Here is a 24,975-nt window from a genome sequence, read left to right as displayed (position 1 = left end):
TCTGTAAGTGGAGAGCCATTCCCTCACTTAAAGTTCTTTATTTACTGTCTGCAGGGGTGTCAAACATACGGCCCACGGCCAAAACTGGGCCGCCAGAGGTTCCAATCCGGCTCGTGATGACTGTGCAAAGTGAAAACTTGCAGAGAAGATATTAACTGCAAATTTTCAATAAAATGAACTGCTATTTGCAGAATCCGGTTGAATTTCATAGACTTTTTAGAGCATTTCAAGATCAAATTAACACTAAAGTTTACATATATGTAGAAGTGTTGGATCCACTGTCTTCGAAAGGAACCTCATATCGTGCATGTGTTTATACATGCGAGTGCATCATTGGTGCGCTCACTAGCACTACACCCCTGCATACAACACTGTCCAGCAAGCAAACTGCTCATGCTGGAGCTGAGGGGGTGCATAATAGTCAACTTTACCTTATTCATTATTCTAATATATCTGTTATTTGGCTGTTAACATTACACACTGTGTCAGGTGAATGGGAAACCGTGTGTTTGGTGTGTTTGCAGCAGGTTTCAGGACTTAAAGAATATCATATTCGGCCCAACTTTGAGACTCATCATGGAGAAAAATACAACAGCTGTTTTTCTAAAAATATAGTTCATTAAATGTGAACATTTTAGAATCTATAGTAAAACAAAGGGAACATTTTGGAGTAGTTGTAATTTATAGGTTATTATGTTATGATTTTAATGGCCTGGCCCACTTGAGGTCAAATTGGGCTGTATGTGGCCCCTGAACTGAACTGAGTTGGACACCCTGGTCTATGGTGAAAATCTGTGAGCTGGCTGATGTTTAGTTGCACAAGCGTGTACCCTGGTGGACGACATAGAAAGAACAGTGCACAGATCTCGCTGCTGTGCGTCGCCAGGACTCTAGGGGGCGGATGAGTGAGTTGATATCTCTGCAAGTTCTGTGTTCAAAACAAGCGAAGAAGAAAAGCCCCCCTCAGCGGAGCAAAATGGCCGACGTTGAGATGGACATCGCGTCCACAAGAATGAATAATGGCAACGAACACGTGTAAGTCATTTAACTAAAAACAAGACGTCCACAGAGTAGAAGTGAAATCGCATTCCTGATCCGAAATGAAAATGGAGCTGTGTGGGGAGTTCGGACTACGGATGCTAGCTGACTAGCAGATTACTTGTCAACGTCTGGCTAACGTTTTAGCACACTAGCTCTTGTCTTTAGCAGAAAGTTTCCATACATGCATGGGTAACGGAATTTAACCCAAGCTGTAGGGTTGTGTATTTTCTTCCATAGAATGCACGTTTGTGAAGTAACACGGACAAACGCGTGTATTTAATATCACACGGATGTCCAGTAACGTAAGTTTACGTCGCCTGCTAGCTTGAGGTTGCTACATGGTGAGCACATCCGAGCTAATGGGTGAAAACCGTCTTGGCGGTCGAGCTCAGGGGGAGTGAAACCAAGTGAAGTTTATGAAGTTATACACGGAAAACAAATCTTAATCTCCAAGTTAGGCTTTCATTCTCACAGTTTAGTATTTCACTGCAGTTTATGTCTAAATACGGCACATTACGTAACCACGTTTTACCTAAGGACACTGAGCCAACCGGTGTCTTTAGTCATGTAATGCTGTTTTCCAAGTCATGGCTAAATCATCCCACACCTTCCCATGATTGTTGTTTATTCACATTATGGAGGTATTGGTCACTGTTTGAAAGAATCAAATGTCCTCGCACTGAAAGTTCAGATATTTTCATCAAGTGCTTGAAGTAACCTGTGCTGCAGTTGCCAATGGTAACTGTGTTGTAGGAGAGACAACAATGGAGGGCCTCTGTCCCAGCTCCATCCCCTCTGTGCTCAGTGCATCAACAACCAGAGAGTATTGTGTTCATCAGATGAAGCATTTGCTGTTTTGACTTCATGAAATGTGCATACGTCATATTAATTATATATATTCAACCTAGTAACTGTATTTATTGTGGATGTTGTCATGGATATTTGTTAATTATTTAATCAGACTGTTTATTTTAGCACCAATGCTTAATGTGTGCTCAATACTTAAAGATTGTCTTCTTTTGAACAGGAAACCAGACCTGGAAAGCCAGGAAAGGAGTGGGAATGAAGACAGCGGAGACGTGTCTGAGGAAGAGGAGGAGGAAGAGGTAGGGGTGGACTACGGCTAAATATCTTCAGTGGTATGATGGCATGAATCTGATCTAAACTTTATACTCTGAGTGACAGTACTACACCTCTTCATTTTGTCCATGCGAAATGACTTGATAATAGTTTTTATTCACGTTTAGACAAAAGTAGTGTCAGTCATGTTTTAATAGAAGTACTTCACAAAGCATTATTTTCCCACTTTTTACCCTGCACACCCACAAACACACACACCTGTCCCATTAACAGCCTATTTGTGTGGCAGTCGCATTAACCAGCAGCAGGATGAGGTTCTACTTGTAGCGAGCACTGATAGTGTCTGTTTTGATCTTTATTTCGGTGTTTCTGTGACGCAGCAGCGTGAACAATATAATTGTGCAATTGTTTTTACGAAAATGACTACAAATATACTCTGACAAGTAAATATCAAATCTATCTTGTGTGATTCTAGATTAGTTTAACTGGTACAGCAGGCACCCCATGCACAGAGGCTACAATCCATGTTGCGCTGGTTCTCCTGTCTTGGCATGATTTGGTGCATGTACTTCCCCCCTCTCCCTCCCATCTCTGACAAACTGAGAAAAGATGCATACTTTGTGCACAGGTAATATGTACAAAGCTTACCGGCGTAAGGCATTTCAAAACAGGTGCTATAATCTGCTGTTGCACGTCAACACAAGCTTTCCAAGATCTTCAAAAACAGATGGGGTTCATACAGAAACTTTCATTTTGCAGGAATTGTAGCCTTAATAGATTTGTTATTGTCTTTTAAATCTTTTGTGCAATTTAGCAGAGTTTCAAAACAATAAGGGCCTGTGTCCACTAACAGCATTTCTTGCACTAGCAGCGCCCACAACCTCAATAACAGAGCTTTTCTTACTGATGCTCAGTTCAGTTCAGACGACTTCATTAATCCCCAAAGGGCAATTCAGTTTATAGTTTACCCTGCCTTATTGAAACAATCTAAATAATTACAAAATGCTAGCTTACAAAATAAGGTTACAGCACTTCCGCTTCCTTAGCAGTGATTGTTAAGTCATTTTTAAATTTCCTCGTGAGCTTCGTATTTGCCTTTATTCAGCAGACTGAAGAAAACCCCACAATGATGTGGAAAAATGTCCTGGAAATAGCTACAGCTCATTACCTGGAAATTGTGCCTTAAAACAAACAAAAAAAGTGCCTTGGTGCGAGAGATAATCGTTGTTCACAAAGTTGATATTGGAAGTCCCGCCCCCTCTTGATTTCGATTGGTTAGTGATGGAGAAGTGACATTGGCGAGCTCGGCAGTGTTCCAAAGTTTCAAGAATTTTCAATTAAGAGTGCTGTGAGCACAGCGATTTATACAGCTGATGCTGAGGGAGGTTGTGTTTAAGATGCTGAGTTTGTAAAGAGAATAAACACTGTTAGTGCAAAAGAAGCTGTTGATGGACACAGGCCCTGATTCTGCAAGTATACAACCATTTAAGTGTGATTCAAGGAAAATGATTCTCACTCTCTGCAGATGAGCTTTTAAAATATGAATCCTGAGATGTAACTACACAGATTAATCAAGCTGATGTGCTGTCTTGTTCCAGGAGGAGGCAGTTACTAATGGCGAGAAGACAGAAGAGGGGCCCAAACATCACAGCAGTAGTGGGAAACACAAGAGGAAAAAACACAAACATCGCAGTAAGCACAAAAAACACAAGCATGCCTCCGACGAAGACAAGGACCGCAAACGTAAGCACCGCCACAAACACAGGAAACACAAACGCAAAGAGGGCTCGTCACCCTCGGCCGCCGTCCTCTTCGGCGCCTCCGGCCACAAGAAATTGGAATCCTCACCCTCCTCTGGAAATCCAAGTCTGGACGACAGGGCCCTGCTGGAGGATTTAGAGAAACAGAGGGCCATGATAAAAGCTGAGCTGGACAGCCAGTTGATGGAGGGGAAGGTTCAGTCAGGCATGGGTTTAATCCTTCAGGGTTACAACTCTGGATCAGAGGAAGACGGGGACGCTAGAGTCCGAAATGGAGAACAGCGTCAAAGGGGCAGCTCAGGTAAACCTATCTCTCCCAGGGGCGGAAAAAGTGGGAAATCTAGACGGGACTCAACAGAGGGGGGCGGCAAGTCCAACTCCAAGCGCCGCAGTCGAAGTAAATCTGCAGACAAGTTGGGACAGACGAAGGAGAATAAGCAGGACAAGGTGACCAAACCCACCAAGGACTCAAGTGTACGAGACAGAGGCCGGGGCAGGAGCAGGTCAAAAGACAGAAAGCGCTCACTCAGCACTGACAGGTCCAAGGAGAGAAGCAGGAAGTCCAACTCCCCCTCCAGCTGGAGAGGAGAGCAGAAAGGCGGCCGCGTTGACAAACGTCCTTCTCCTCCGCGGGACGAGAGACCAAACCTGGACAGAGCGGGCCGCAGGTCCAGATCACCTGGACGGGAACGACCGGGTCGCTCAGATGCTGACAGAGACAAACGGCCGACTAAATCTCCATCCAAGGACGCTTCGTCGGGGAAGGAGAACCGCTCTCCTCATAGACGAGGGCTCCACAGCCCCTTGAGGGGTCCTTCCCCTCGCCACAGAGATGCCCACCAGCCGCCAGCTACTGCCTCCGACAGGGCGTCCAAACAGAGCCACTCGCCATCCAGGACTCGATCCCCCATAAGGAGAGGCCGCAGTCGCTCACCGGACCTCAGGAGGAGGGATCTTGACAGGCAGGACTCACCTCAAAGGTTAGTCAACAGAGATCTCTTTGGAACTTCTCACATTAAGCTCCCTGGAAGTGAAACAGTGAGTTAGTGAACAAGTGCAGTGGTTCTTAACCTTTTTAAAGCATCTTGGTTGTCTGTTGCTGTTGATATCAAATTTTAAGAACCAAGATGTTACGTGGGCCTAATCCCATTATTCGTACTTACTGATTTTAGGGTGAGCTTCCTGCACACGTGTGCTCAGGATTGTCTCACTGTCAAAATGTCAAGTGTGTTAATGTGGGCTTCACGATGTTCCTGCATCTTTGCAGACTTTGCATCACTACAGGACTCACCCAGAATTCATTGCAAAGTTGTTGACGTAACATCACAGGATGAATTTGACAAGCCTGGAAAAAATTTACAGTTGAGGAAGTTTTAAATAAAGTTTTAACTAGGGGTGCAACGGATCAAAAAACTCACGGTTCGGATCGGATCACGGTTTTGAGTCGCGAATCGGATCATTTTTCGGATCAGCAAAAAAAAAAAAAAAGACAAGACAAAAATAACTTTGTCCTCCATTTATTTTGTAAAACACCTGTAAACTTTTGCCCATTAAACAAAAACAGGATTCAACACGAAATTTACTGCTTGTGCAAAGCACCCTATCTGTGGGCCCAGTCCTGCCTCATTCACTGCATTTCATGGCATGGGAAGTGAAGGAGCAGAGGAGCTTCAGAAGTTTCACTCCATTCTTCTTTCAATCGCTGATTTTCACCGTCCACTTTTCTTTGAGCTGCAAACTTGGAACACACCGTTTTCGTGCATTCTAGGGTCCTACAGCTGGCAAAGTGCCAATATGTGAACCGCTCCAAAACGAAAGTGAAAGTTAAAAATTACACTGCAGCAGTGGACTCTAAATGAAGCAGTAACAGCCTGTCTGCGTATCGTTGACATGGAGACACGTCCCGGTAAACAAGCGGTGAGCCAACCAAAACACAGAGTGAAGGAATAACAGTTCGGGGGCCACAAATAGGTGGCCGGATGTGGCCCGCGGGCCGCGTATTGACGGCCTCTGGTCTAGTGGGTGCGCAACGGAATTTCATAACGTGGCTCAAGCACATTCAGCATTCACTGTATTTCACAGGGAAACCAAAATGCTCCCATACATGTGACTTACAAGATGCAGGAGGGTTTTCAAGTCCCTCTGCTCCTTCACTTGCCATGACTACCGCTGCGCTTGAAGAGTGAGTGTGGATTTAACATGCGGTCATCACGTGAACACGCGCAACTTTTTTCATCAACCAATCCGCGGACCACGTCCGTGCCGAACCGTGGAGAGGCATCCGTACGGATCACGGATCAACGATGATCCGTTGCACCACTAGTTTTAACAATAAAAATGTAATTTCAACAAAGCAAGTAAAGGAAAACTTGGGCATAGATTTATACATAAGTTAAGTTGAGAGTGGCTACTGTAATTATAGTGAGTCCTGATCCTCATTTTTAAACCATCTCCAGCCTTGATGGACTCATGCACTGCACACCAGACGCCAAGAAAGTCTGCAAAGGTTTAGAGCCTCAGCTTTAGGGGGCAGATTGGGATTAAGACCTGGAGTACTTGGATAGAAAGTGTAATACTGTTGCTCAAAACTACTAAATCCAGGTCTCTGATTAGTCTTTCTTGGTCCTGAACATGGTAAACAAGGTTGTGAGAAATCAAAACACAACTGCACCGACATGGTCAGATATCTGGCTACTGTCATGGTCAAGTACAAAGGAGTATTAAGGATCAGATAACTCATATTCCATGGAAACGTCAGGTCTCAAATGAGATCAAAACCAGGATACTAAAGAAGGAAACAACTTTGTATTTTTCAGATTAAAAAAAATCCTGTCATTCTCTTAGAGGCCACAGTTAGAGTGTATAATGACATCGAAAAGTATCACTGAGAAATGTAGAGTGCGTGAATTCTTTGATTCTTCTTCTTGATGTGAAACGTTCTCTTCAGCTCTTTCGTCCCCTGATGTTTCAACAGGAAACGTCCCCGGGCAGATGTAGGACCAGGCAGAGACAGATCACGAGACAACAGTCCCAGAGCAGCCTCTCGCCGCAGGATGAGTCGCTCACCTCTAAGAAGAAGGTCCCCATCACTCCGACGGCGGTCCCGCTCCTCCCCCCGCAGACGCTCTCCGCTGGGACACAGGTAATTGCTTTTATTACTCATCTTTCATTTGTGTCTGCTCACGGCACAGAATCCCTCTCCACACCGCCGTCTCTTACACAATCAAAGACACACTCGGGCTTTCTAATTTTAGTCGTGCATTTGTCATGAAATGTTTTTTAATGGGGCGTTGACTTTCAAAGTTTCAGTCTGGAACTTTTCTTTCATTTGATGCTCACTTTATGAAGGAGGTAAAACATTCCTCTTCTCTGCAGGTCCGGGGAGAGAGACCGGTACGGGAGGCTCCGACAGTACAGACGCTCGATGTCCAGAGACCGTGATAGGAGGAGACGACGCAGCAGAGACGAGGACAAGTTCAAGGGCAGCCTGTCAGAAGGGATGAAAGTGGACCAGGAATCCTCCGAGGAAGAAGTGTGAGTAGCAGAAGACGCTGGTAGGGATGTAACAGCTCTTTGCATGACAGCTGAAAGTTAGTACACAAGAGGGGCGGATCCAATCGGTGAGATGAAAAATAATTCTTGGTTTCCTTTTTTAAACAGCAGAGGGTGTCTTTCTTTTCCTATCCATATAAGATCATCTCTATTATCCAAACAGCAGTGGTCATCTCCTCGCTTTTGTTTATGAAAGACCCGAACGACAAGATTTCTGACCCCACACCTGAGTGGCCGATGCGGTCGTGAACACAACTTACTTGTCATTGTGTCCACATCGCTCTGCAGTACTCCATCTGATCACTTTTAATCAGTGTGATTTCAATTCTAGTCAGATAACCTATCTCTAATAGTTGATGAGACTTATACAGTGCTTCTCAAGTACTCAAAGACGCTTTACATGAAGTGCAAAATATAGTATAAGTTAACTAAAAAAAACAGACAGAGAGGGAGTAGAGGTCTTGAAGAGGTAGGTTTTGTGTTGAGTCAGAGTTGCTGATGTTTGGAGGGAGAGAGTTCCAGAGTTGGGGCAGCGATGGCAAAGGCGCTGTCCCCCAAGGTGTGCTGCTTGGTCTTGGTGATGGGGGATAGGAGAGGATCTGAGGCGGGCAAGGTTATTGAGGGCTGTCTAGTCCCACTAAGGCAGGCGTTCCCAAACTTTTTAGCCCGCGACCCCCAAAATATAGGTGCCAAAGACATGTGACCCCCACTGTACCTCAAAGTGGTAAAATGATGCTTTATACTTCAAAATTAGTTTACCTACATGCACATGTGACTGTGTTTCCTGTGCTGCTGATCCTTTTGTTAATTAGCATTCAGCTGTAGGAGTCATCTGGCAACAAAGAAAGACAGAAGACTAATGAAATGTACTTATTTACAGGGTTTAATATCAAATGTAACTCCTATTTTGTCTATATTTTTACAATGATGGGTAAAATAAGCAAATTTAGATGACTTAAAAAAAAATTAAAAAATCTGGAAGACATCTCGAGACTCCCCAGGGTGTCCTGACCTACACTTTGGGAACCCCTGCACTGAGGGATGGCTTGCTTGTCCACAGAGAACTGTGTCGACTCTGAGTGCATTTCGTTAAAGTGGAGTTTATACATTTGGCCAATGATCATACAGCAATAATTAACAAGAGACCATATGTTAGACATTTGAGGACATAGAATGTACAGCTGATGTATGCTGATTTCAGAAATGTAATGTAAAAACTAAGATGCTTCTCAGGGGACCAATCACAGGGTTTCCTGTCTATGGTGTTTATAAGCATTGTTACATTTGTAGGCTTCTGAGTTTGCACAGGATGGCGTAGGCTACGGCGTTGATTTGACGCGCAAGTATAAGCCAGACTTAAGAAGCGTTCCGAAGGTTTAGCTGTTAGAGACAGACAGACAGTCTAAATCTGGGATGCTAACAAACAACTTGTTCGGATTAGCTTTGATTAAAAACATGAAATTGCTCTCCACATTTCTTAATTTCCTTCTTGTGTTTTCAGGTTGGAGGACTTTGACGGAGAGGAGGTCGATGAGGAGGCTCTCATTGAACAGCGTCGCCAGCAGCGCCTGGCCATCGTCCAGGTTTGTATCCTCCTCTCTCAATCCAAACATTCTGATTTATCAGTAAAAACAAATCCACATCAAAAACAACAACAACAACAACAAATACTTTATTCTGTCTACATTGAAACAAGCAACTCATTGATATCAATGACTGACAAAGTTCTGGCTGCATGTTCATGTACACTAACGTCTCCCGTCCTTGTGCAGAAATACAAAGCAGGGAACGATGACTCCAACATGGTGTCGGAGCCCAGCAGCCCTCAGAGCAGCACACGCAGCCGCTCCCCCTCGCCCGACGACATCCTGGAGCGAGTAGCCGCAGATGTGAAGGAGTATGAACGCGAGAACCTCAACACCTTCGAGGCCAGCATCAAAGCCAAGCACAACCTCATCGCACAGGAGAAAGACGGTAAATGTCCCTCCATAGAAACCCTCTCGTGTGTCGGCATACAAGGCCAACTGAATGAACTACAGTCAGGTGTGTGCTCCGTCTCTGGAAGATGTTTGTGGGCATGTCACACTGTACGAAACTCAAATCTCCATCTCCAATCAGATCAAACATTATCGCCTCACTTTGTAGACAGGAACAGTTCTTCTCACTGTTACCATTCAGTGCTTTTTCCTCCATATCAGAGCATCAGAGTATGATCATGTCACCTTTAGATAGGATATCAATCATAACCAGCTCCTGATCCTAATTTGAAAAGGGAAGAGGACCAGGGTTATCTTGACCGCAGTAACTACAGAATATTGTGATCCATCATCCCTTCATCCTCACCCTTAACTTCAACCTTTAAAACGTAGTCGAAGAAAAGACTTCTCACTGAAGAGTGCAGTTTTCTGTGAGCGTGGAGGAGATCAGGGCCTGAACAGATAAACGCTCCAACAGGAGCAAGAATCTTCTTCTTCTTTTTTATTCAAGGGTATCTTCTGAGGTTTTCATCTTTGATTCCTCTCAGGAAGTAAAACGTACATTTTGTCAAGTTCTGCAATTTTTCCATTTCCTTTCAACACAGTTTGGATGTGCAGCATGTTCAGCTCCAGCAGATATGGAGGAACTTATGAAGGTTGAGGCTGATTTGTAGCATTTTAACCCTGCCCTTCAATTCCTGGACCTATTAAAGTGCGTTAATGTTTGCACCTTCAGCAGAACTTTGAAATGTTTCTCTTTGTCACGCTGTCATCTCGTCTGTCGGCCAAAAGAAAACTGGGCGTAAAACTCTAAATGCATTTGGGGGCTGCCTTTGTGTGAGAAATGCAGAGTTGTGTGATGCAGTTATTTTAATTTTCTTTCTTTCTGTCATGTGTTCATTCAGTTGCTGGCTTGTAGTCCAAAGCCTGGGTGTCTCTGCCACCTGCAGCATATTTTGATCTCTGCAGAGTATGTGAATCAAACACAAGTACCAGATATTCTGTTTTACAACATGGTCGATGAGTAGAAACTCACGCTGCGCTGCTTTCTTTCTTTTGTTTGTTTGTTTGTTTGTTTCAGGAGCGAACCCAAAGAAGCCTTCAGCCCCCGACATGTTTACAGAGTCTGATGATATGTTTGCTGCCGACTTTGATGTAAGAAAATCTAAACTGCCAGGTTTTGTTTTCCATCTTACAGATCCTGTCTTTTGTAGTGTGTGATCTCTTTGTTTGTTTCTGCAGAGTGCCAGGATGAGAGCAGCGGGTGTAGGGAAGGACTTTAAGGAGAACCCCAACCTCAGGGACAACTGGACTGACGCTGAGGGTTACTACCGTACGTGTGGCCTGCTGTGTTCTTATTATATACTTTATATAAGCTATGTCTTCCACGTGATGATTGCAGAGATTAAAGATCATGCATCTGTTTCAAAAATGACGTCTCAGCCTTCCTGCTTCTGACATGTTTATGTATTTTGTGCTTATGTAGGAGTGAACATCGGGGAGACCCTGGACAAGCGTTATGATGTGTACGGTTACACCGGCCAGGGTGTGTTCAGCAACGTGATCAGAGCCAGGGACACCGCCAGGGCCGGCCAGGAGGTGGCAGTCAAGATCATCCGAAACAACGAGCTCATGTGAGTCAGAGCTTCAACATTTTTACATGGATGTCTTCAGTGTTTATCCAAACAAGTAGAGATGATTCAAATGAGAGTGAAACAACATGAATCTGAAGAGCGTTTCTGATTTGTGTCCAACAGGCAGAAGACCGGCTTGAAAGAGTTAGAATTCCTCAAGAAGCTGAATGACGCAGACCCTGATGATAAGTTCCACTGCCTCCGTCTCTTCAGACACTTCTACCACAAGCAGCATCTGTGTCTGGTGTTTGAGCCGCTCAGGTGCTGAAAGACAAAAACACCTCTTACCTTAATTATTCATCATTCCAGTTGTGCCCATCTTGCTGAAGCATCGCTCTCTAACATGTTCTCTTCTTCTCTGTAGCATGAATTTGCGAGAAGTGTTGAAGAAATACGGTAAAGACGTCGGTCTCCACATAAAGGCCGTGCGCTCTTACAGCCAGCAGCTCTTCCTGGCCCTCAAACTGCTCAAACGCTGCAACATCCTCCATGCTGACATCAAGCCAGACAATATCCTGGTACAGTGCAAACTCTGTTTTTTTCGTTTTACCTGAAAGAATGATAAAAATTGAAGAATGTCATGTTGAACTTGTTATTATTATTAAGACTTATTGTCTTCATAGGTGAATGAGTCAAAGACCATTTTGAAGCTGTGTGACTTTGGTTCTGCATCTCATGTTGCCGATAACGACATCACACCGTACCTGGTCAGCAGATTCTACAGAGCTCCTGAAATCAGTAAGTTCTAAATATCATCTAACTCATCTTAAATCGGTCAGATCAAAAGACGACTTGGCTCATGACCTGTTTCTGCTTCAGTCATAGGAAAACCGTATGACTACGGCATCGACATGTGGTCCGTTGGCTGCACTTTATACGAGCTTTACACCGGGAAAATCCTCTTCCCTGGATCTTCCAACAACCACATGATCAAACTAGCGATGGACCTCAAGGGCAAGATGCCCAACAAGGTAATATTGCATCATACGATCTCAGTTCAGTCAGTCATCGTTTCCCCTTCCTGGAGACTTAGATGCATGCAGTGTTGTGGAAGTTAAAGCTGATGTAATGACGTGAGCTTTTTTTTCTTCCCTCCCTCAGATGATTCGCAAAGGCTTGTTCAAAGACCAGCACTTTGATCAGAACTTGAACTTCCTGTACATAGAAGTGGACAAAGTGACAGAAAGGGTAAGGTTTCTTTTTATTTACATTTTTCAAAAGTCTGCTGCAGATATATTTTGATCAGTGAAATGCATGAAATGTGATTTTATTTTACAGCCCACATCCCCAAAAAGTTGGGACAATGATAATAGATTTTGATGGTTTACAAATTAATTTAAACTCTTAATTTAATTTCTAAATAGTTCATGAATAACATCAAATATTGGAGCTGAAGAACATGTATTGTTTTATGAAAATGTATGCTAATTAATATTTGATGCCAGCAACATATTTAAAAAAAATAAAGGACAGGCAAAACAAAACACTGAAGAAGTTTTGTAATGCTAAAAAACAACAGTAGGAATATCTCCCAACTAATGATGAACTTGCAACATGTGAGCCATATAACTGGATAAAAAAGAAGAGCATTCCAGAATCTCAGAAGTAAAATGAGAAAAGGTTCACCACTCTTTGAGAGACGGCGAGAGCACTAGAATCTGCATTAAATTGCTAAGAATTTGAGAATTTCCTCATCTACAGAACACCATATTATTTAAAGATTCAGAGAATCTGGAGAAATCTCTGTACAAAACAGTAGGGCCCTATGAACTTGGTTTTATTTTTTTTCCAAATAGAGCTTATCCCTTTACACTTATTTTACCACTATAGTTTGTGCTTTTTGTGTCAGTGAATGAAATGCAAAAATCCTTAAATTTAATGATGCAACACATTATTGCACAATTCTGCCCAGTATTTCAAGTCAAAACATAATGTTGTATAACATAATATTGTACCAATAAGTGCTATCAATACAAAGTGCTTATAATTTTACATGGTTTCAAGTAAAAGAAATAACTGGATGTTAACACAAGTCCATTTCAGCTCATCATAAGTGATTGCCTTAGGACAAGTTTTCTAATAGTAGGACTAGCTGGTCCGTGTGAGGTACCATCTCTCTCTATTTAATTTCACCCACCGCCCAGTGACATCACGAGGAGAAGGAACGTTTGTCTGGGGAAATGTTTCCAGGGGCCGCTCATTCATGGCACCACCCGTGCATCTCCTCACCAACACTCACCCGCCCCCTCCCAAAATAAACGACATGTCGAAGCGGCCACCAGAAACATCGGCTACGTCTGCAAAAAAACCTACGAAACTCATGATGACAGCATTTCAGTTACATTATGTCAATTTCCACGATATCCCAAGTTTAACAGTAGATTCTGTTTTTATTGGTCAATTCCGGGATTCCGTCTGTGAACAGGGAAATCATAGGTCCCTAAAACAGACAAGGCTGGAAAAACTATTTTAGATAGAAAGGATCTTCAGGCCCTCCTGCGACACTGCATTAAAAACAGACGACTCTGTAGTGGATGTCACTGCATGAGCTGAAAATCATTGGCTGTGAACACCATTTGTTACTGTACCTATTAAATATATGGTTATATGATTTAAACAAAACTTTTATTTACTTTGGAATCAGATATTTGTTCTATACAGATATCGTGCTGTAGTTTTAATCACTGCTTCTTTATTCAAACTGTCATTTTTGTGTTTCTCTGCCCCATCAGGAGAAAGTAACGGTGATGAGCACCATCAACCCCACCAAAGACCTGCTGACAGAAATGATCGGAGGCCAGCGCCTGCCCGAGGACCAGAGGAAGAAGGTGATGCAGCAGAAGGATCTGATTGATGGCACCCTGATGCTGGACCCAGCCAAACGCATCACCATCAACCAGGCTCTGCAGCACCCTTTTATCCAGGAGAAAATCTGAGACCCTGAACGCCACGCACTCCCAGAGCAGACAGAGAACCAACCACTAAACCAGCTCGGACCGGGACTCTGCAGAAAAGCAGCAAACCCACAGACTTCTACTCGGAATGTCATGGAGTTTTTTTTGTTCTTCCTCAACTTTATTTTGTTTATGAAGACATAATTGTGTTTTATTGTAAATAGATCACTGAGATGGTAGCCATTCTTGAAGACACTGATTTTGCGATATATCATTGTAAACTTTCCCCTCGTACCCAGCAATGCAGTTACAGACTTTTTTTTATTTAACTGGCATTGAAGTGACAGATGTTTTAAAGAAAAGATATAATTCCTGTAAATACTGTATGTCTATTGCATTAACAATCTCAAGCAGCAGACAGTTAAGTTTCATCGTAGATGCAGACGTCTAAAAAACATCATTTTTTAAAACCACAATTCTCATTGTGGGGCGATGCATGCTTTTTGAATGTGCACTCTGTGCGCTCGATTTCTGTGGTGCAGGCCTGTAAATGCTCTGTATGTGCATCAGTGTTCCACGTGGCTGCAACCCCCCTTACAAATTCTGCAGGCTGAGGTTTGAACTGAAGGTAAAGATGCATAGAATACACTTCTGGAACAAGATTTTGTTTTTTCTTTAAAGCAGGTAGTCATTGTTTTCTGTTGCTGGACATTTTCATGTTGTTGATTTTTGTTTTCTTTTTTACCTTTCTCCCCCTCCTCCAGCACTCTGGCTCGGTCCTGGCTCTTTAAGGCTCTCACATTTAAGTGCCTCCTGTATGAGCCTAGTGTGTTTAAAAACACCACACAATGCTGGCCTAATGAAGCCACACCTTGACCCTCCTCTCCCAGTGTTGTATATAGTCCACAGTTAGTGTCATTTCATGTGTGATTATTTTTTTCCATTAAGTGGTAAAAAAAAACAATCTTGTGATTTCAATAAAGAATAGTTGTGGAAACGCTGCTGAAAGAGCACCTTCAGTATAAGAGGACTTTTTAGTAATAAAATGTTTCCTATTGTAAAAAGCCCTTTCTTCATTCTGACGTCCTTCACATCCTCTTCATCACAGCTCCACTCAAAGGCGTCGGTTAGGGAGGCAGTCACGACGTGTGCACTGATTTCAGAGCTTGACGTTAGCTGCTCAAAAGTGGCCTTCAAAGTGCACTCTGAAGACTTCAAGTGAGTGAAAATGACCATCGCTGCAGTGAGTAAAATCACTCCATCTTGTGTCCAGTTTGAACAATTTCAGCTCTTATCAGTGAGTCTCAACCATGCCCTTCATTTCTGTCGCATTTCTGCACTTATACTGAGCTTCTGAAAAGTATAATATGAGACTCACTTAGAAAGGATTCCCATTTTCCTTCACCTGGAGAGTAAAGTAGTGATGCAAGAGCTTTCTGTGCTTGCTAAAAGTGCACTAAGAGGACTTCAGAGATGGGGTGAAGCCCCTAAAGGGTCTTCAAACACATTTTGGGATATTGAATAAGCACTGACAAAGAATGAGCAGGATATTAACACCTACTGGCTTTAGCCTCTTATCAGAGAGATGAGGGCAGAACAGCTTTTAATGTAAACATGCAACTAAACAGGTCATTAATTCCCCTGCTTTTAAACCCATGAGGACAAAATACACTCAAATCATGTCCAACAGATTTGTTGTAGTTACCTGTGAAGATCAGAAGAGGGCGTCAGAAGCTCTAGAAATGTACACTGACTGATGTTATGTTGACTGAATTTGCCTTTTATTCTATTTGAGTAAAAGTAGATTTCAAGTACAGAGTAAAAGAAAGCTATATTTGTTTGGATGTATGATGAGGGGATCAGTTTGACTAATATCAAAGGAGTTACAAAAATAGATCTCTTTATTTAAGGCTGTACAAGAAAGAGAACTTCAATCCAAACCAACATGTTTCATGTATTACCAAACTCGGCGCATAAAGACGAAAAGAGACTTGAATTATAATTTCCATTTTTATTAAAACCATACAAACATTTGTAGTCAGTTATAAAAGAGCAAAGTGGCTCTTCTGGCGGAGGGCAGTGCTGGGCCCTTGAAGCTCCGCTCGGAGCCAGATCTGTCTGGCCTCTGCCCAGGGCCCGGGAATCCCTGCTTTTCAAAGTCAATTCTTTATTGGCCCCAGGACACTTCCCATTTCCTCGGCTAAACCTACAGAAGGAGTATTGTATTTACACATTATATATAAAAAAAAGCACAATAAATGTGAAAACATAAAAAAACAACAAAATTAAAGAAAAGTAGAATGCATTTCGCAAATCTTAACTTTTCTGATATTCAGACTTTTCTTATATAAATGTTCTATTTTATCTTTTTCTGGTCTTAACAGACACATTAAATGTTTCTCTTTTTCATAATTCACAATGGAAGATTGGCAGTGATCTTTCTCTTTACCGTCAGGCAGATACTTATAAGGCACATCCCTCTATGTTATTTCCTTCCTTCAAAAGGAAATGATTTCTACTTTTTGAAAGAAAAAAAAACACCATCAATGCACGGCTACAAAAATGACAAAAGTACCAAAGAACAACCAATTTGTATCTCATTGTTCTGACGCTGAATAAAAGGTAAACTACTCATTATCTTGTGTTCAGTCACGTACGACTGCAAGGCAAAGACTAACACTGTTGACAAAGTCACTGCAATACTTGATGGCAGTGCACATTCTCAATTTAAGAGCTTTGGAGAAAACAACACAGATGATTTCCTATGATTAAAAAAAAACACATCACTTTACAGCATTTATAACCATGAGAGGGAAATTCATGTGCGGTGGACCACTGCTGGCTATTAAGACAGATTAAAAACATGAAGTATTCATATCTATTTATGTAAGCATACATAAAGCACCAAATGGGACCTTTGATCATCAAGGAGAAAATGTTAGTTTTCATATCCGCTCCAGAAACCGTGCAATCCAACGTCAATAATCAGATTATCACAAACAGAATATAAAAACACTGTTATATACACTTGAGAGTACCTAACTAAATTAAGCCATTTAGATATCAAGTAGACAACTATCTAGATGCCTCCAAGACTTGGATGATGTGTCCACTGTTTTGGACTCGATACCATACTGCAGTTACTAAAACACCACTTGGCAAAACGTGTTAGAAGCACTGGAACATTTACAGATTCACAAAATTAACACAAACCAAATGACAACAGATTAAAGTCCACCGTGTGTTAAAACGTATGATCTATAATAAAGATGCCATCGGGGGCCTTGTTTTTAAATTAGAGACCCAAGCTTGACCTGCTGTAAGAAGAATGGATTGGTACCTGTGGGGTCAGAATGGTCCATACTTGGCACATGGGCTAGTCTGTGAACTTCTGCAGACGGTGTTCGTGTTTAACCTTGAATACATGCATTTTTAACCATCAGTGTGTACAGCAAAAAACAGTGACAACACACAGAATACTGTTTCAAAGAAGTAAACTTTTGTTCACCTTGCCAAGTAATACAAAGAGAAGAGCTTCCAAAAATAGCCTACATTCCAGAAAAGGAACCAAACTATTTATCTGTACATATTTTGGACACATCCCATTCCTGTGTGGGATGACATTTTTTACAAAATAGATGGGCTTGGCAACTGCCTGTTCCTCAACACTTTAATAATATAGTTCTAATAATTGACACTTTGGTCTTTATCTTCACATACACCAGAGTTTTTCTCTTTCTTTTTTCCTGTTTTCTGAAGGGGGGAGAAAACTGAGGACAAGCGAGCAGCTACTGCATGATCGCCAGGAACTTGCTCTCTTCAGCGAGTGTGGTGAGGAGAGAGCTCATGTCTCCGATGGCCATGTTGTTCAGACCGGGGGCCACACTGTGGAAGGTTGCAGATGCTCGAGGGGTGGTCAGACGCGACGAGGTTCTGGACAGACCTTGGAAGATGGAGGGACTCAACACCCCTGAGACCAGGCTGCCCTGGTCGAAGCCATCCTCTAGCATGGCACTGAAGTCCAGACTAACCCCCTCGTCTAATCCAACAGGTGCATTGCCGTCCACCGTGCTTGTCACCTGGTCTGAACCGGGGGAGAGAAGGGCAACAGAGTTCCCGCTTCCACTGCCACTACCTTGTCCAACTGACTCAGCCACTGAGTCCAGTAAGCACTGCTCCTCCAGAACAGGGTACGAGGAGGGCTTTTGATCCACTGGTTGGTAAGAGAGGCAGTCACCGAAGCCCTGCTCTAGGTATTCGTGGTCTGGGGCCTCCAGTTTTAGCCCAGATACCTGATGTGCAAGGGAGAAATGGTCACCATTCCTCTGAAGTTGTTGCTGCTGCTGCTGGTTCAGACTGCCCTGGATTTCACCGGAGTGCTCAGGATTGAGATACTGCTGGGCCTTGACCGAGTGCCTGTAACCGTTTGGTGGACGAGGGACATGGACCTGCCGGTTGTGATGAGGAACAGTTCCCTGGGAGAGGCTGGGAAGGTGGTCCATAGAGGCTCTTGTAAGAACTAGATTGTTTCCAACCTGGCAAGAGGTGCTACTGTTGTGGTTCTGCGGGAAGTGGCTCTGTTTTTGAGGTCCATAAGAGGCCTGCTGTTTGAATCCATGCGGAGGCCCATTGTTGAACTGTGTGAAGTTTGGCCTTCCAAAGTTGTTTGTTGGGTTGTGATCGGTACCTCTCATCTCCATGCAGGATTTCGGTGATGTCTCTAGCTTTGCCCCAGGGTTGACTCGACAAGAACTTTGAGACTGATTAGTCTGGGCACAACTGTTCTGGAAATCCAGGGAAGCTTGCTGCTGGACAACCATGTTTCCAAACCTCCCAAAAGGCGCAGATGTTGGTCCATGTTCAGTACCTGACCACCGCCCACACTGTGTTTGGTGGTTTTGTTCCTTCTGAGGAGACCTGTCAGCACTCCCAGAACTCACTTCATTCCACTGGATTGGGAGCTTACTTGGGCTTGTCCGCTCTACCATATGTTGTTGCTGCTGCTGCTGCTGGAGACAATGGGACCCGGGTAAGGCCATATTCAACCCAGTCTGGATCTGTTCTGTCTCCTCCATACATGGATGGGAGTTGACCCTTTGGCTAGAAGCTATTTGGTCCTCAATGTGCATGTAGGAGCCACCATCAGCCTGAACCTGGGAGTGGAGATACTGCACCAAGTCATCTGGTAGTATATCCTCATCCCCAAACAGAGCAGCATCGCCCTCATCCTCCATGGCCAGGGCTTCTAAGGCAGCGTGTTCTGCGATGCTAGGAGTGTAAGGTGAGTGCTGCAGACCTCTTTGCAGGTTGCCCTCGGAGCGGGTGTAGTTCTGGAGGCTCAAGTTGCGAGTTTCAGCGGTAGAATAATGAGACAGAGGTGGAAGAGGGTGGAGGTTGTTAAGGCTGTTGAAGCGTTGCACTGGGGGCAGACTGCAAATATCAGGAGCCTGCGTCCGCACTGGGTCACTGGCCCTCCGGTTCCCATTTAGTGGCCCCTCACCAGGGAGGAGGACCCTCCTCCTGTAACCTGAATGTCCCATGTACCCATTGGTGTACCCGTTTATGCCATCACTACAGCGATGCGGCCTAACAAGGGGCGGCAAAGGCTGGTTAATACCTCCCTCATCCATCATGGCCATGCGTGTCTTCAAGCTCATGCGCTCCATGTTGGGTAGAGGTGTGGGAGGTGGGCCTCCAGTTGCTGCTGCATACTTGGCTTTAAGGTGGTAGTGCTGTGCTGGGGTTAAGGTGAGCATCCCCCGTGACCCTGCTGCACCTACTCCTCCTACACCTCCACAGCTCCCAGTTGAAGGTATCAATCCAACCCCTCCTCCTGTCCCTCCACCATAATGGCTCGCCTCGCTGGACCGGCGGGAGGCATCAGTAGAGATGGGGTCATACGAGTCAGTGGAGCTGAGGTTGTGGCGGCGACGGTGTTGGGCTGCCGTCAACATGCCCTCGTTCTGGGACGCCTGGCTGGAGCGTCGGCTGGAGAAGCAGGGGGAGATGCCAGAAGAGCGCCGACTGCTGCTCAGGTAGGCTGAACTAGTGTTGCTACCGCTGCTGTCACGCCGGTCTCTGAGTAAATTTAGAACTGTTAGCTCTGTGCTGCCCAGCTCAGCATGAGCAGGTGGCTGAGGAGCAGACACCCCCAACTGCTTGCCCAGACAGGATCCTGGGGAGAGACAAACAAAAAAAGGAATGAGGAAAGTTTGTACAGAAATAGAGAAAACAAGGAAATTATTTAGTCAAAAGGGGAATACAGAAGAACGGATGGGAAAAGCCCAAAAAGTTAGCTCAAGTGTAAAGAGATCTCTCTCACAGATGTTGCCAGAGACAACAGGCAGTACTTGGCCATGAAACATTGTTACATGCTTTTTCTCTGATATGATATACAGCTTGATATGGTTTTGATACCATTTTCCAGTGGAACAGACAATTTTCAGCATTTGTTTTGCCTAAATGCTCCGGCCAAGATGGGAAAGATGTAATGCAGGATAATTCATTTCTCAGAACTAGCTTTGTACACACATTTGTGGTGCTTCCTTAATTCTGTGTAGATATGCCCCCCATGTGAAATGACATTGCTCAACCCTATGTTAGAATAAGGATACTCAGGGCTCCGTTGGCCTTGTGGTTTAAGTGCACGCCCCACATACAGAGGCTATAGTCCTTGCAGTAGTCGCTGATTTGACTCCTGTCCTCAACCATTTGCTGCATGTCTTCCCCCCACCCTATACTCCCCATATTTCTGGTCTCTTTGTAACAAAGATGCTCTTTTGTACAACATTTTTGGCCAGTTGTGGCTCAGAGGTAGAGCGGGTCATCCTCATATGAGTTGTTTAAGGTTAAATATCCTTTGGCCGCACTCCACATGTGTAAGAGTCCCAGGGCAAGACACTGAACCCTGAGTTACCCCCAATTTGACTTGTACGTAAAAACAGAACTTAACAAGTTTTAAAAAATCAAACTCACCCTTCCCCAAGATGGTGGGTAGTATGGAGCCTTTTGGGGGTGGTGTAGGGGACAGGGTCCCCGTCCTGGGCAGCCCTCCATTCACCTGCTTCAGCCTCTCCATCTTGATATGCTCCATCCAGCGCACGGGGCGGCCAACACTTCGCCTAGCCTGCAGGGTCAGCATTGCTGTTGTTGCTGTGGAGACTGTGGAGTCCATAATGGGGGCCGGCACACCCTCGCACTCCTCCTCACAATCCTCTTCGATGTCCTCTCTCTCCTCGTTCTCCTCCAGCCCCTCCCCTGGTGAGCGTCCGGCGCTCACAGCAAGCTGGACTCCACTGCTGGGATAGGCGCTGACGGGGGACTGGTCACTGCTGCATGTAGACTGACCGCCAGGGCTTGGCTGAGACGCCTGACAGACACAGACCAGGGAAATAAAACATTAGGAGTTGAAACTTGAAATTAAGCTTATTTCAGATTAGACAGAGGCGGATACAAAGTATTGTACGTCACAAACAATGATGTGATGTAATCTTTTGAATGATGCATTCCCTGAAGCATTACACAACAACAAATATTCATAAGGACCAATATGAAGGATAATTATGTGTTCATAGAATCAAATTGCATAATCACTGCAGACTCATCTGGTTGTACAAACAAATTAAACTTCTGCAATAATTCTTTTAGAAAAAACGAGGTGTTTGGGAGATGTTTTTTAAATTATTGGGGCATGAGTAATGCCTCCCCCTGTGATCCAGCTGGTACAGGCTTGGAAAAAAATATTTTTGGGTTGTTTTCAGAGGATACACAAATAGGATAAAGGCCTCTTGTGTGACAGGCTGGTGCCTAATTATGTTGTTTACTGAATTTGAGGAACTGTCGCACTGAGGAATAATGGAATTACTTTTTTGGCATCCAGTGTCATCAGTGTTTTGAGAGTATTGGCCCTGTTTACTGTGTGAATGGTTTTGGCCGCACAATGGAGCCCTGGGGTTCACTAGGCATGCTTTCAGTGGCCCCACAGTTCTGCCCAAAGGCATGGGCTTCGGTCAGGCAAAAATGCATGGCCTTTGGAAGGAAACGTCACGTTTTTCAAAGTGTTTCACAGAAAAATGACCAAATAAAGTTCTAGTGACTATGATGGATGAGGGAAACTCACAATGAGAACAAGACTGGTGTTTATTTCAGTGAACGTCAAGCAGCTGTGATGGGATGAGAGAGTTTGAAGGACATGATAAACTCAAAGGAAGAATGTAATATTTCACAACTATAAGGATACCTATCTCACCTGATTACCCACTGTCCTTATGAAAGGGAAGGAGAAAAATGCCGACGCATTGGATAGAAGAAAATGTTTCACATTAGAAAACTTCAGGGTTAGATGATCATGCCCCAATTAAAAGATAAATCACATAGAAACCTAAATAAAAGGTATTATAACTAATAAAAGCAAAAGAGTTAGTGGTAAATTAGTAGAAAAGAATCAAACAATGTTAAAGCTGTGAGCGTCTACATAAAAGTATCATAAAAGCTTAGCTTAAGTCTCACCATGGGCTTCTCTGTCTTGATAGACTTGACCTGCAGACATTCATCCTGTTTTGAGGTAGCATGGTTGTACTCCCTTTGGTCTGTGTACCCACCCAGGGGCAGTTGCCCTGGGGACCGTCCCTGGCCGTTACCCCCAGGCTCCCTGGATTGGGGCGGAGGCCGCGGGTAATCACCACGCTGCTTCTTTGTAACGTGCGCCTCTGGTCCGTGAACCGTCTTCACATGCTTGCGTAAGGAGCTAGGGTCTGTGTAGCGTTTGGTGCAGCCCGGGATTTTGCACACATACGGTTTCTGAGAATGGAGAGAGAAGGATCAGCTGTGAGGAGCATGTTGATGAAAGACATTATATTCAAGCAGTAAAAAAAACAACATTAATGGAGCGCCACCTGCAAGCTAGTTCAGACAGACAACTGGAGCTGCGCTCATTCATACTGACATGTCATCATCCTCCCTATCAGCTGATTGCACATCCTCTCATTTGGCGGTTTATTTAAGCTGCAAGTCTCCCTGTCTCTGCCTCTGCTTTGCCAGTGCTCCTGCTGTCCTGCTCAGTGCTGTGTGCAAACTTCATACCCACCTCCTCCCCGGCATCCACCTGCGGGCTCCGAGGGGGGTTAGTCCTATCTCATTACTCCTAAATGTCTGCATTTAAATAATCTACCAGGAGTAATGAGGTTCAGAGCCCATACACCAAACACAATACTGTATGCTGCAATAAACTTCACCTTAAGTAAAAGTGATTTGTCTGAATGAACTGTCTTAAAGGATGTTTGTCAGTACCTCGTTTGAGTGTGTGCGGTTCTGATGCTTGGCCCGATCTGAGGCATTAGAAAAGGCCTTGTTGCAGCCTTCGTGTTCACACACGTAAGGTTTTTCTCCAGTGTGGGAGCGTAAGTGAGTCTTCAGGTTTTCCAGACGGGAGTAGGCCTTGGCACAGCCCTCAAACTGCAGGAGAAGGACAAGAACATAACTCTCAGATCCTGAATTCTGCAGTTAGCAGATTTCATGTAGAACAGCATATCATCTGCAAATAGTGAAGTTAAGTGTGGTAGCCTTACCGTGCACTTGTGGGGTTTTTCCCCAGTATGCCTGCGCATGTGAACCACAAGCATGTACTGCGCCTTGAAGGGCTTCTGCTCTCGAGAACATTCCTCCCATCGACATACAAACTCCTTCTTCTCCCCGTGGATGTGGTCATTGTTGATGTGCTAGGAGAAGAGATGACAGAACTTTAATGAGAGCGACCGATGTGTTTAGTTTACGGAAATGTTTACTCTAAAGCATGAGGTGCAAACACTGACTTGCATCCCTATTAATCTCGATTTTTTTTCTATACTCCCTCTATCTAAAATCTTCTTCATCTTCTTATTTCCAGCCTCACTTTGCATGAAACTGCACAAACAAGGAGGGAAAGGCAGGCTTGCGTGTCTCAGGGTCCGATCTGAACAGGATTTTCAAATAAAACCCTGTCACTTCGCATCACATCGGGCCCTCGCCCCCTCTATGACAAGTGCTGACAGTTGTGCTGCCGTGGCAACTTCCAATCTGAGGCTTAGAGGAGGAGAGGAGATGGGAGGGAGGTGAGGGGGGGGGGAGGGGGCAAGAAATCAGAAGTTCAGTCGTGGCATCTGAAAAGCGAGGGCTTTACAAGTCCAGCCAAGCATTATATCTGTGAGCACCACCTTTCTTTAGTACCATCTACCTTTCCCCAACCCTTTTCTCGCTTACTATCTTGTTAAGCCAGGTAAGTGGTGGATGTTTCAGAGGAATAAAAAAAGGTAAGGAGGAAAAAACAGGCATGCTGACTTGGACCCTCTGGGGACAAAGTCAACATCTGGCTGTCTTTCAGAGACAACACTGTGGTGGCCTCTGAAGTGCCTCTCTGGGAGCAATTTAAACCCAGAGAGACAGACACAATATCCTGACCAAGAGAAACCCATATTATTACATTCCTGAGAAGCAAAGAAGAGTCTTTTTACCTTGAGGGGGAATGAAGAAGCAACAGGAGGAACGGAAGGGGGATAAACAGAGACTTTCAGCTAAACGCTCTGGGGAAAACGTGCCTTCTCTGAGCAGTTGCTCTCTAAATTGTTGAGCTATAAACCATGAAGGACCAAAGCAAATAAAGTATCAAGGGTCAGTTCCCTTCAAGGCGTGACTCCACTCCAACAATGGCATCTTTGTACCTTTCTTGTGCCCTGCCCGCTAGCCAGTTCATGACCCCCATAGAACCATAAACCATGACCATGACATCCATGAAGAACAGCTCTATTTTTAATCCCTCCATAAGACTTATTGACCCTGAGTCACTTTAAACTAAAAAGAAAAAACTGTGAACACACTCTCTAGTCATAGTAGAAGAGGGATATCTGAGAATAAGTCAGTGCAGTAACAGCAGGGAGCGACAGCAAAAGCAAAGAGTAAAATCGACACTAATATATCCGCAAAGGACCTCCATTATTCTCGCTTGACATTTTTTAATTTCAAAGTGACAAAACAAGACTAATTCCACAGAAAATGATTGGGGACT

At 44.1% G+C, this 24,975-nt stretch overlaps 2 protein-coding genes across 2 annotated transcripts in view; one reads left to right on the top strand and one right to left on the bottom strand.

The window, feature by feature from the left end:
- Positions 1-754: 754 nt before the first annotated feature.
- prpf4bb (pre-mRNA processing factor 4Bb) lies at positions 755-14,950 on the top strand. The gene is made up of 16 exons (XM_034706070.1): positions 755-1,035; positions 2,069-2,147; positions 3,720-4,861; positions 6,856-7,023; positions 7,257-7,415; positions 8,935-9,016; positions 9,206-9,407; positions 10,491-10,564; positions 10,652-10,742; positions 10,896-11,043; positions 11,167-11,304; positions 11,408-11,561; positions 11,667-11,781; positions 11,863-12,014; positions 12,145-12,231; positions 13,776-14,950. Exons 1-16 carry the CDS (start codon positions 902-904, stop codon positions 13,977-13,979), a joined length of 3,129 nt encoding a protein of 1,042 aa, XP_034561961.1. The 5' UTR covers positions 755-901; the 3' UTR covers positions 13,980-14,950.
- Positions 14,951-15,933: 983 nt separating this feature from the next.
- gli3 (GLI family zinc finger 3) overlaps positions 15,934-24,975 on the bottom strand; it is a 123,778-nt gene continuing 114,736 nt past the window's right edge. The window contains exons 11-15 of the mRNA XM_034707040.1: positions 23,504-23,653; positions 23,226-23,390; positions 22,446-22,736; positions 20,913-21,306; positions 15,934-20,112 (exon numbers count right to left, since the gene is read on the bottom strand). Coding sequence (XP_034562931.1) covers positions 17,726-20,112; positions 20,913-21,306; positions 22,446-22,736; positions 23,226-23,390; positions 23,504-23,653 — 3,387 coding nt within the window. The 3' untranslated portion in view covers positions 15,934-17,725. The remainder of the gene's footprint in view (positions 20,113-20,912; positions 21,307-22,445; positions 22,737-23,225; positions 23,391-23,503; positions 23,654-24,975) is intronic.

The sequence above is a fragment of the Notolabrus celidotus genome, chromosome 17 (assembly GCF_009762535.1).
Source record: "Notolabrus celidotus isolate fNotCel1 chromosome 17, fNotCel1.pri, whole genome shotgun sequence".
Taxonomy (NCBI): domain Eukaryota; kingdom Metazoa; phylum Chordata; class Actinopteri; order Labriformes; family Labridae; genus Notolabrus; species Notolabrus celidotus.
The sequence above is the reverse complement of the archived record's forward strand: the minus strand, read 5'-3'. Positions and strand labels throughout refer to the sequence as shown.

Bases quoted from the DNA above. Each gene is read 5' to 3' on its own strand.
- prpf4bb (XM_034706070.1), top strand. From the start codon at position 902: ATGAGTGAGTTGATATCTCTGCAAGTTCTGTGTTCAAAACAAGCGAAG. The intron at 10,743-10,895 runs GTACGTGTGGCC...GTGCTTATGTAG, and splicing joins TGACGCTGAGGGTTACTACC to GAGTGAACATCGGGGAGACC. The intron at 12,015-12,144 runs GTAATATTGCAT...TCCCTCCCTCAG, and splicing joins AGGGCAAGATGCCCAACAAG to ATGATTCGCAAAGGCTTGTT.